We start from the raw sequence: 12,262 nt of genomic DNA, 5'->3' as shown, positions 1-12,262 counted from the left end.
GTAGAACCCAGGAGCCGTCCTTGCTGTTTTAAAAAATCTCCAACCTTTAAGAGTTCCAGTTTTACCTATGGATATTTGATTAGGTTGGGAGAAGTTACACCCACTGATTCTCTGCTACAGATGCCACTATTTATCCTTTAACACGGTGATGATAAGCAAATGTGTCTGTCTGTTAAAGCAGTAGAATCTTCTGGAATCCTATCAAGTTCCCTGCTGCTAGGTGACAAGGGCTGTAGCCTCTGTTCCTCAAAGCAGTCTTAACCCTTTTAGAGGACAGAGTAATATGTGCCTCAAGGCATTCATTGCCTGATGGGAATCAGCTCAGGAAACCAACTGCCTAGTACTATATGCTCAGTTACTAGGATGCCTCAAGCACCCATGCTTAATGTGGGAGAGTCTGCTTGAAACAGTGCAATGGCAGCTAACAATGGCCTAAGCTGAGCCTGGTGTCCTAACCATGCTACAGTCGCAAGCTCTAAACACCTTCAGTTAAGTAAGGGCGTGCTGACAGCACACAACTGGGTAAAGACACAGCAGTGACCTCACCAGTCTGTCCTAACAGCACTGCTTCTGTTCTTCTCATCCTCTAAGAGTTTTAGATTTGGTCTGGTAACGGTCTGGGCCAGATCCTTTACCGGTACCAGTGACAGGAGGATCGTAGCAGGTAAAGGAATTTGCTGTCCAGAGCCAATATCCTCTCAGTTCCTGCAGTGGAGCCTGCATTCTAGGATCCGGAGGAGCCAGTGAGACAACTGGACCAAGTGTCCCACTGGGAAGGTTTCCTTCCATCCCTTTCTTCATTGCAGATAGAGAGGGGCCTGGGCTGCTCTTAAGGACTACTCTGCAACTCAGGAGAGAAGAGATAGAGAGCAGAGGTGGCAGTTTCAGGAGTTAGTCAAGCTGGGTGTGGTGACACACACCTTTATCCCCAGCACTTGGGAAGCAGAGACAGGTGGATTTCTGAGTTCCAGGCCAGCCTGGTCTACAGAGTGAGTTACATAACAGACAGCCAGGGCTATAAAAAACAAAAACCCAAAAACAAGCCAAAAAAAAAAAAAAAAATCCTGCCTCAAAAAAGAAAAAAGAAAAAGGAAAGAGAGAGAGAGGGGGACAGGGGGAGGGAGGGAGGGAGGGAGGGAGGGAGGGAGGGAGGGAGAGAGAGGGAGGGAGGGAGGGAGAGAGAAAGAGAGGGAGGAAGAGAGAGAGAGAGAGAGAGAGAGAGAGAGAGAGAGAGAGAGAGACAGAGACAGAGACAGAGACAGAGAGAGAGAGAGAGAGGGAGAGAGAGAGGGAGAGAGAGAGGGAGAGAGGGGGAGAGAGAGAGAGAGAGAGAGGGAGAGGGAGAGAGAGGAAAAGGACCTGTCAGCCCTGGCTGCTGTGTGGAGAGAGCAGTGAGAGGGTCCCCGGAACCACAGCCATAGCTCCCTGAACATACTGGGTCCGGCAGGAGAGTGCCTGTGTTGCAAGATCTACTGAGGGCAAAGGAGGGGATGGAACTCTTGTTGGCACCATTCTAAGCAGGATGGCCACAATCATGACTGCTGAACACTGTTGGGCTCCAGAAGAGAGTGCTGAAACACCAAGTGGTGAGCTCTTACCATACTCTGACATCTAAACCCTGCTTGAGTCCCAGAACAGGAAGAGAGGCAGCCTGGGGCCAAGACACCCCTCAGACACCAGCAACAACACATGAAAAATTAGAGCACACATAAAGCTTTATCTGTAAACACAGCAGTGTACTGGGGGGGCCGGGGGGGGGGCAGGCAAGTAAAGAGGAATGGTGTCTTAGGTCATCTAGAAAGAACTGGGCATTAAGCACAGGACAGGAAGAGAACAGAGCCACCTACATAGAGGACTCTTACTATTCCTTGCCCATGTCTCCTAATTCTTAAACCACAAGAAAACCATTTCCAACCAGCTTTGTAGGACCCTATAAAACATCCATACACCCATACTTTCTTTCCCCCTTCTTACTCCAGGAAGAATCAAACCTCTGCTAGCTACATGACTCTGGGATCTTTCTCTGCTTCATAGTCAAGGCATCCAGGAAGTGTATTAGCTTGCAGATACCACCAAGCAAAAGCCTGGTCCACACTCACTGTCCCTTGCAACCTCACTGCAGACATAACAGCCAAGTGGGGAAAGGATATCAGCAAGAAAGCAGCAGTGGCGGTGGCTTCCCTGCACACAGGATAACAGCTCCCAAGACAAAAGGAACACCAGGCATGTCTCTTGAGAGACCCTCTAGAAGGCTTAACATGCAGACACACAGTTGGAATTGCCACACAGGCTACAGGACTGTGAGTAAGGGCTCTGATACTTAAAAAATTTCTCATGTCTATCTACCCTTCTCAGAGCTTGTCCTGGTCTGTGTATGGTACTGCCCCTGCTTGTTGGGACAGGCCATGATCAGTTGCTCCTATGGCTGCATATCGTATGCTGTTAGAGGTGCTCTGGTTCACTGTCTTCTGGGGATTCTGGGCTTGACTCTCTCTACTGTGAAGACGGTTTCTATGGGCCAGCCCGTAGTCTTCCCTTGTGGATTCCAGGATGCCCATGTCACAAGGCACAGTCACTGAGAGAGGTCACCAACAGGATTACCACCTCCTCCACCATCAAAAAGAACCTCTCGGCGGCCAGGCTCATTGATGGACAATTCTTGGGCCAGGTCATTAAATCGAGATATGTAGTCAATGCTGTTCTCATTCATCATGCACACCAGCTGGGAATCTACCACCTGTAGGACAGAAGGGACAAGAAGACCACATTAGCTGGAGGATAGCTTACCATCCTGATGCGAGGCTCTTGGCCCCCAGAGCAGATTGTCAATAGAAGGAGCCTATTGCTCTACAAGGTGTATATATACGGACTTTCTGTAAGTACACACTCTACACATGATCCTAGGAAAGGCCCTGGGAACATGAAACATCTAGATGCTGATACTCCCTCTGATACTCATGAGGAAGACAGCTCATGGAAAGGTCAACAGTGACAAGAGAAGGCGGAGATCAAACGAGCAGAGAGAGGTGCCTCTGAGAGGAGTTAAACGGGGCTCTCCAAAGCATCAGGATCTCAAGTGTGGGTACAGGTCCAGGAACATGTGAGGAAAGAAAGACCAAGTGGAAAGGCTGTGAGAAGGCACAGAGTGCAGCTACTCAACAAACACTAGAACATGGTACCGTCAGCACAGCAAGCAAGGCAGAGAGAACTAGTGGGAGGGACACAGAAACCTAAGTCTTGGGTATTAAAGACATTAGCCTGTGGAGCTGCCACCTTTTATTGTCTCTCTCCATTATAGTGGAAGACTCCTGAGAACAGGGACTTCTGTTCTGTCCATATAGTGACTGTAGTAACACTTGGTAAGACTTGCAGGAATTTTTCTTAGTGAACTACATAATATGAATGACTATGGCAAGAACTAAATTTTAAAATTCTTACTTGAAATGTTGAACAAATTAAACTTTGTCCTTTAAAAAAAGAGGGCTGGAAAGATGGCATAGTGTGTAACAGTATTTGCTGCCAAGTCTAATGACCTGAACTTGATCCCTGGAACTACAGTGTAGAAGGAGGTAACACGTTTACAAGTCGTCTTTTGACCGCTACACATGTGCATGTGCATGTACACACGAGCACTTGCACACACAATGTAAAAAAAAAAAGTAGCAAAGATAGTGATGTACACCTATAATCCCACAACTTTAGAGGCTGAAGCAGACAGAAGTATTGTGAGTTCAAGACCAGCCCAAAGTATATAGCAAGACCTTGTCCCAAAACAGACTTCCTCCATCTAAGTATTCATCCCCTGCTTCCATGGTATCAACCTGTGACCAAAACAGATTCCCTTCTCCCCATAGACTACACCCATCACTCTCACTCAGATCCCACTATCAGATCAATGCATTTATAAATGATTGCTATCACACTTCCAAATGATGAGGGCCCTTTCCAAAGGCAGTGGTCTTTAAAGTACAGAGTTCTTGGGAAGACCCTCTGCTGAATATACTGGCTCTTTCTGCAGGTGAATGTATCATTCATTCACTTGCTGCAGCCACAGTATTCTGTGCTGCATTGTCCTGAACACCACATCACCAGGGAAAAAGCAAATGCTGACTTGAGAGTCTGGCTGGCTTGAAACTCCAGGATTCAGCAGTACTCATCTCATAGGTACCAGGGACTTAGTGTCCATACTAACTGGAAAGGAAAGACGGCCTTTTGTGTGAAACATTTTCACTACACGGAGCCCTATAAATAAAGACTCCATAGTGAATGGGCTTGAGAAATGTCCTATATTGTAGGAGAGGTTCTGGAGAGATGGCCCAGTCAATGAAGTGCTTTCCATGAAAGCCTGAGGTCCTGCGTTTGTATCCCAGTACTCAGAAAAGCAGGGCCTGGTACCTGTAATCACAGCTAGGGGACCAGAGACAGGTGGATCCTGGAACTTACTGGCCAGTCAGCTTACCAGAATCAATGAACTCCAGGTTCAGCTTCCTGTTTCAAAAAATAAGGAAGCAGGCTAGTGTGATGGTGAGTGGATACAGGCGCTTGCTGCCAACTCAAATAACCTACATTCAATCCCTGGGGCCTACAGAGTAGGAGAAAACCATTTTTTGAAAGCTGTGCTCAGATCTAACCCCTCACTACCTCCACACTACATAAAGATAGAGTAAATAATTAAATAACATTTAAAAAATAAGATGGAGAACAATTAAGGAAGAAGATTTGTGGACTTCTGGCCTCCAAATACATGTGGACTCATAAACACACACACCCCTACACATAAAGATTATGTGAGGAAGATTCACAGTATTGCTGCACCAATTTTTTTTCAAGATTTATTTGTGTATTTGTCAGTGTGAGAATATATGCAAATCTGTGTGCACAGGTGTCTTCTATCTCTTCCTGACTATTCCTTTAAGGCAGGATTTCTTCCTGATCCTGGGGTTTATTTACTTTTTTGGGGGTTCTTTTTGAGACAGGATTTCTTTGTGTAGCCTTAGCTGTCCTGGAACTTGCTCTGTAGACCAGGCTGGCCTCGAATTCAGAGATCCGCCTGCCTGCCTCTGCCTCCAGAGTGATGGGATTAAAGACATTATGGTACGCCATCACTGTCTTTAATGTTTTAGGCTAGGTTAGAAGTCAGTAAGTCCCAAGTGATGATCCTGTTTGCGCCTTCCCACACTTAAAGCTGGGTTACTGGCAAAGGCTGGATGGCCAGGTTGTTACATGAGTGTTGACAGCCAAACTCCTGTTCTCCTGACTGCAAATAAGTGTTCTTGATTATTTAGTCATCTCTCCAATCCCTCTATTCTTACATTGTTTTGAAATTGTCAAACCATGTCATGGTTCAGCTCAGAAGTCAAAGTATTCCATAACTCCACCATCTCAAAAATCCACACTGGAAAACTGAGAAACTAGTGTTTTTTTTTTTTTTTTTTTTTTTTTGGTTTTTCGAGACAGGGTTTCTCTGTGTAGTTTTGTGCCTTTCCTGGAACTCACTTGGTAGTCCAGGCTGGCCTCGAACTCACAGAGATCCACCTGGTTCTGCCTCCCGAGTGCTGGGATTAAAGGCGTGAGCCACCACCGCCCAGCAAAACTAGTGTATTTTTGTGAAAAGCTGTGTTTAAAAAAAAAAAAAAAAAAAAAATTAACCCATTCCACTCAGTCTTTTTTTTTTTTTTTAATTTATTTTTATTTTATGTTCATTGGTGTTTTGCTTTCATGTATGTTGTATTATATGTATGTTCATATATCAAAAGCCCTGGAACTGGAATTATAGACAGGTGTGAACTGCCATGTGGGTGCTGGGAATTGAACCCAAGTCCTCTGAAAGAGCCGTGCTCTTAACCACCAAGCCATCTCTCCAGCCCTGGCCCAAAAGTTGTGTTTTTATATTGTTATTATTGTTTGATTCCTCCCCACCCCCCACCCCACCCCCACCTCACCCCACCCCACCCCCACCCCACCCCCGAGGATAGGGTCTCATCCTATAGCCTAGGCTGATCTCAAATTCACAGCTATCCTCCTTCCTCAGTCTTCATGCATCATAGAAACAGCTATTTTGAATATTGTTTTGAGCTGAACTTTCCTTCGAGTCTTCGAGTGTCTGGCCATTAAACTCTCCTGGAAAAACTAGAAAGGCCTTGATATCCAGGGAACCAGCTTGGGAAATGCTGCTTGAGGATCCTTCTCAAATGGTGTATACTTTGGCAAAGTTTCTCAAGATCCTGCAGCTCTGTACCTAGCCCCACAGCTGTCCTCCCTCCAGTGCTGGTCCTGTAGTCCTAACTAGTGGGCACACGTAGACAATACGAGGACCTCTGCGATGAGGTCAGGAACAGACAGCCTAGCCCAAACATGGAAAAGAACAAGTAGACAAAGGACAAAACTCTACTGCAGAACCTGTTCCCAAGTTCCTCAGGGTCATGGTCACAAAACATTACAGGGAAACGCTACTCAAAGGCTTTCTGCAACCAGAGCAGGAACTGTGATAAAATAACATCTTACAACTTCCAAATGGCAGTATACCATACAGATCAGGTAGCTGAGACAGCCTAAGGTTATAACACACTCTGCCTGCCTTTGGTGACTTGGCTCTCTACCCTGACCCCAGGCTTCCAAGGTTAAGAAGCCTACAAAGTCAGCCGCTACGTCCAGTTTGTCCCAGTGCTACCAGATCTAGATACAGTGCATGTTCTTGTATCTGACATGTAACAGTCCCCATGAACATTCCTTAAGACCCACAGGACGTAGGAGGGACCAAACAGCCTCCAGGATGGGATGGGAAGTGAAGTTCAGGACTGTGACACTGGACTTACTTCTGCAACATCAGCAAGAGACCTGGACACGAAAGAGTCCCTTGAATTTCCATCCAACAAGCTAGGGCCAAGCAAAGATGTGCCGCTGTTGGCCCCAACAGTAGTTGGTAGCATCTTCCTGCTCTTCTCTGGGGATATGAAGCTGGCTGTAGAGAGAAAGCTGAGTTAGGCATAGGTGTCCAGCTAGCCCAGTCAGGCCCCTCTAGGTCTCTACCTTCACACTTGTGTCAAGGGCTACAGATGGCATCATTATGCTATAACAGGCTTTTGTCATCTAATAATGTTAGTGTACATTCATCTTTATCATTTTCCAAGGGCCCCATGGTACTGTACTCTTCCTATATTGTATTCTCTGTGGCCAGACCCTCACTGATGGACATTAAGTTTGATTCTGACTTCATAGATTGCAGATGATTTTGCTCATGTCTGAACTGTTTCTTGTGATAGCAAAACCACTGGCAGTGGGGCTGGTTCCCTGTACTTCCCACCAGGCACAGTACCCACAATCAAGGATGATCAAGTTTGGAACTGTTAAGGATAGAAGCCTGGGTCCTGGCAACTATAAAAGATAAGCTTAGTCACCCATTCTCAATACACCCACTAAAGAAACAAGTAATAGTGAACAGCAGAGAAAAGAGATTTATTCACTGCAGCACCATTGGGAAGAGGACAGAATAAACAGGCTCAGTGATTCCACCCCTTACACTCATATTCAGGGTACTGACAGGTTTGGGTTTAAATAGGGGTCAGCGATATGAATAATTAAGCAATCTTGGCCAATGTGTGGTCCAAGTTATCACTGACCCATCACCGCTTCCGCTTCAGTCTATCCTACAAAGAGGTTTGATAAGTTACAAGAACTGAATGGAATCTCTTCCTGGGGGAAAAAAGACACATTCAACAATTCTCCATATGTGGTCAGGAACACCACCACAAGTCAGCTGCAACACCCACTTCAGAATATCCTACTGAAAATATAAAGAAACTGAGAACATAAAGATAGTTTGGTCTGTTTCTTTCTTTGTAAGAGCCCAGTAAGAAGGTTGGGCTAGCTGGACAGACTGGAGAAGGCACTGAGAACCAGATGAGTGAGTTGAATGTTCTGTCTGTACTGGGCTGAGGGCTCTCAGCGTCTATAAGCATGCCAACATTCAGTGAACTACACATTGAAAATCTGCATTTTCCTCTATGTAAATTACACTTAAAAAGTTAACTCAGACACAAACACCTTTAACATGAGCAAAAGTGCTCTCAGAGGTGTAGCCTGACTCCAATCTTGGAAAGAAGAGTCCTCTAGAAACACTCACCAAACAAGCTGCTGAGCGAGGAATCTGTGGAGTCGCTGGGGTACCACTGCGGGTCATGAGTGGGAGAGGCAATCCAGTTGGGTTGGGGGCTGCTGGATGGGGAAGGGAGACTCTTGGAACTGTCACTGCCATTCAGTTTTGCTGGAGAAAGAGGAACTCCTTCACCTGTCAACCAAAATCCAAGGTCAGAGATGGCTCCCTGAACCCAGAGCAAGGCAGCAGGAGGCAGAGGCTGTGTACTGCTGAACCCAGGAGACACAGGATGCACTGGGCCCACACCAAAGGGACAGCAGTTGTCTACAAACAAAGATGGCAGAGCCTTCAGGGCAATCTTCATGGTCATTCATTTGTAAAGCATGAAGATGCTGTAAGAAGGGCACAATGCAGAACACAGCAGGCAGGGTCAGGCCCTGTGCCCAAGTGCTATGCACCAGCCCCATGAGAAACATGAAGCTCCTGATTCTATCCTGTGGGATACAGAGTTCCCATCTACTACTGAGAAAAGTAAGGTTCAGACAAGCCAGGGACCTATCAAGCCCATGGGTTAAAAGGCAGTGAATTCAAGTCTGTCTGAACCCCGCCATCTGAGTCATGTCAGCAAGCAATAGCTGTGCCACTACCACCAGGAACACCACCACAGAATGGGTGGGATCAGCCCATGGTGACTATCTGTGTAGCTACTTCCTAAGTACCACCTGCAAAACATGTAGGTTGCCTCCCAGAGATGCACAAACAGGAAACTGATCCCCAGGCTTCAGAGAGCCTTCTAAAGCATCCCATTCTTATCTCAAGGTCAGGAGCAACCAGACCACTAGCAGCCCAGCTCCCAGGTACCGGTAGCTCCTGCCAGAGCCAGGCAAAGGTACCTTGTAATGGTAGATATTAAATGCTAAAATTTGACAGCTATACTGGAACTTTTCCAGCAAGTTTGGCAAATACTTAGGCAGATCAAGTGCCCTTTGGCAAGTCTGGTTGCCCTATCCTAGTGAGAACCTGGTTCTGGGAAAGATGTGCAAAGCCACCTGTACTTACTGTACTGGCCAGAGCTGATGGCAATCTCAATGATGGAGTCACTGATCTGTGTGGCAGGTTCTCCCTGTGAGAGAACATCCTCAGGCGGGCCAGGTAGGGATATGTCCAGCAGTGCAGAAACATTGGGTGGGGAGAGCCGAGTGCTGGAGCTCTCTGATGAGGGTAAAGGTGTGGAAAGGCCATTCTGGAGATGAGCCTTGGGCAGCTCAGGTAAGGATAGAACAGATGATCCCTGCCAGGAGGGGGACAAATATTGTTCAGAAACAAGGTGCCCATTAGCACCTGTAACAGTGAGTGAAGACTCCATCTCTAGCCTGGCAGCTGCAACAAATGCAGAGGTCCCCAGTTCTTCCAAAGGAAGAGCATACTCAAGAAATATACTTAGAATAAGCCGGGGTAGGATTAGCCTGTTTCCACTGGTGCAATGCTCAGAAAGCTGCCAGCTGTCTGGAATACCAGCATTCAGGAGGCAGAGGCAAGCAGATCTGCATGAGATTGAAGCCAGCCTGGTCTACAGAGCAAGTTCCAGGACAGCTAGAGCTGCATAGTGAAACACTGTCTTTTTTTTTTTTTTTTTTTTCCCCTTGTTTTGTTTTGGTTTTTCGAGACAGGGTTTCTCTGTGTAGCTTTGTGCCTTTCCTGGAACTCACTTGGTAGCCCAGGCTGGCCTCGAACTCACAGAGATCCGCCTGCCTCTGCCTCCCGAGTGCTGGGATTAAAGGCATGCGCCACCACCGCCCAGTGAAACACTGTCTTGAAAAACCAAAAAACCAAAGCAAACCAAACCAAAAACCCCAAAAGAGAAAGCCACCAGCCAATTATGTCCTGCTCCCCAGCCCAGAAAACCCAGTCCTTTTAGACCTGGAGTTTACTGAAGGAAGCTGGAACCAGGGACAGCATGGTTCATTCATTCGTGAGGCAATAGGTAAGGCAGGGGAAGGACAACAATGTTGCTGGGAAGCAAGGTCTGTGCACTCAGGGAGGATGAGGCACGGAAGCCCTAAAGTGTACAATACCTGGAAACCGTCTGTCATTGGCTCCTGCTCTTGTCTTGGAACGCTGATAAACGGGTCACTAGTACCCTGGAACAACAAGACCAATGAGTGGTCCACATTGAGCTGAGTTAACAGCCAAGTGCTTGTTTGGCTGAGCACCAAAGAAAAACTCTTCCCAGTCATCCCAGTCTCCCTACAGTCAGAGGTGCAGGACTGGACTGTGTTCCAGGCTGGAAACGACGGAGAGTCATAGAGTGTTGCCTCTGCACTTATAATCTTTTATTGCTTTTTAGGAGGAAACATAACAGCTCAATAAGAAGTTGGCCACATAATCTCAGGCTCTAGAGCTCCATGGGATCACCCCATCCACCCTCCTTTCAAATAGGCCAAGAAATCAGAGCATTTGGAGATTCACGAAAGAAGTGGTCAAGGCCATATGAGCTATTCTCTACCAACATCTAGCAAGCACTTAGTACTACCTGAGTAGGGACCCATGGGCTGATGTCAGCCTCTGAGTTGAAATGCAGAACTATACTACCATGCATGTTTTAGCAATGGATTCTTTAGCATCACACAGCATATATGTATGTCTCTTCACTCCTCCTACTCTGTGTTCCAGGGTAGATGTTCAAACCTTGGCTTCTCTGGCTTAGGGTCTCCTGTAACACCTCAGGCCTCCAAAGGTGTAACAGCAGGGTCCAGTATGACCCCAGCTCATGGCCTTGCTCAGGAAGCTATCAGTAACACCAAATAGCTCTTATAAATGTACTCACACTTATGGAACTAACAGGGTCTCTGTTCTGGTGTGGTCCAGTGTCACTCTGCCCCGAGATGGCAGTGGTTACTTGTTCTGAAGACAGTGGAGAGACGCCAGATGAGCCATCGGTATCTAAAACTGGCAAGGGACTTCCAGGGATGATGCCAGCACTTTGAGCTGCTAAGTCGATGGCACCTGGCAACAGGAGTGATATATCAAACCTCTGTTCCATAACACTCCACTCCATGACGTATGGCCAGAGAGCTTGGGACAGCTTCTCCCTCCACCTCTCTTCAGTGAAGAGCCAAGGGATTTGAAATACTCTTAGCAAAGCAGTAAGACATTATGCCTTAGAGAAGAAGAGAATATTACAAAGATGTATGACAAAAAAGTGACTAAGGAACCTCACATAGTAGCTGTCACTGTGTACATTACAGACTTACTGGGCAGGTGACTGGTGGCCTGAGATGGGAGGACCTTGGGCACTATCGGTCGAGACAGAGCTGCTTTGGTCAGAGAAGACTGGATGGGCCGGAACCAGCCTCTCCCTGAGGGGAAGATAAATGCAGTCACATCAGCTGGTCTGTCTATGCCCTACAGTGCACAATGGGGCTAGGGAGGGTTCCTGCACAGACACAGCTAGGGTCATAGCAAGTTACGCAACACCCCAAACACTTGCTAACTTGGGGAATGAGAAGTATTATCACACAGACTCCTAAGAAGGAGATCTAGGTTCAGTTCCCAGCACTCACATGATGGTTCCCAACCACCTGTTAACTTCAGTTTCAGGAAATCTAATACCCTCTTCTGACCTCGATGGGCACTAGATAAGCATATGTTGTACATACATACATGCAAATAAAATATCCACACACATAAAGTAAGAATAAAAGAAGACAACTCATGAAGGGACTGGAGAGATGACTCAGTGGTTAAGAGCACTTGCTGCTCTTGCAGAGAACCCAGGTTTGTTTCCTAGTGCCCACCCAGTGCCTCATGACCTTCTCTATTCTCTAGTGCAGGAGACCTGATACCTCTTCTGGACTCCACGGCCTTTTGATGTGCATACAGATACTTACACATACACATAAAAACGAGTAAATATTAAAAAAAAAAAAAAAAAAGAAGACTCATAAGGGCTAGAGACATAGTTCAGCAGTACATCAGTTGCTCAGCTGCCTACAACTCTGGATTTGATGCCCAGAATCATAAACAAAAAAAAAGATTAGTTGCTGGGCGGTGGTGGCGCACACCTTTATTCCCAGCACTCGGGAGGCAGAGCCAGGCAGATCTCTGTGAGTTTGAGGCCAGCCTGGTCAGAGCGAGATCCAGGACAGGCACCAAAACTACACAGAG

General features: G+C 46.7%; 1 protein-coding gene across 1 annotated transcript in view; it reads right to left on the bottom strand.

Moving 5' to 3' along the window:
- Window positions 1–1,481: 1,481 nt before the first annotated feature.
- The window catches only part of Cramp1 (cramped chromatin regulator homolog 1), a 60,759-nt gene continuing 49,978 nt past the window's right edge, over window positions 1,482–12,262 (bottom strand). The window contains exons 15-21 of the mRNA XM_059270316.1: window positions 11,350–11,454; window positions 10,923–11,101; window positions 10,171–10,236; window positions 9,155–9,386; window positions 8,123–8,287; window positions 6,816–6,961; window positions 1,482–2,737 (exon numbers count right to left, since the gene is read on the bottom strand). Of these exons, the coding sequence (XP_059126299.1) occupies window positions 2,573–2,737; window positions 6,816–6,961; window positions 8,123–8,287; window positions 9,155–9,386; window positions 10,171–10,236; window positions 10,923–11,101; window positions 11,350–11,454 (1,058 nt within the window). The 3' untranslated portion in view covers window positions 1,482–2,572. The remainder of the gene's footprint in view (window positions 2,738–6,815; window positions 6,962–8,122; window positions 8,288–9,154; window positions 9,387–10,170; window positions 10,237–10,922; window positions 11,102–11,349; window positions 11,455–12,262) is intronic.

The sequence above is a fragment of the Peromyscus eremicus genome, chromosome 8a (genome assembly GCF_949786415.1).
Source record: "Peromyscus eremicus chromosome 8a, PerEre_H2_v1, whole genome shotgun sequence".
Taxonomy (NCBI): domain Eukaryota; kingdom Metazoa; phylum Chordata; class Mammalia; order Rodentia; family Cricetidae; genus Peromyscus; species Peromyscus eremicus.
The sequence above is the reverse complement of the archived record's forward strand: the minus strand, read 5'-3'. Positions and strand labels throughout refer to the sequence as shown.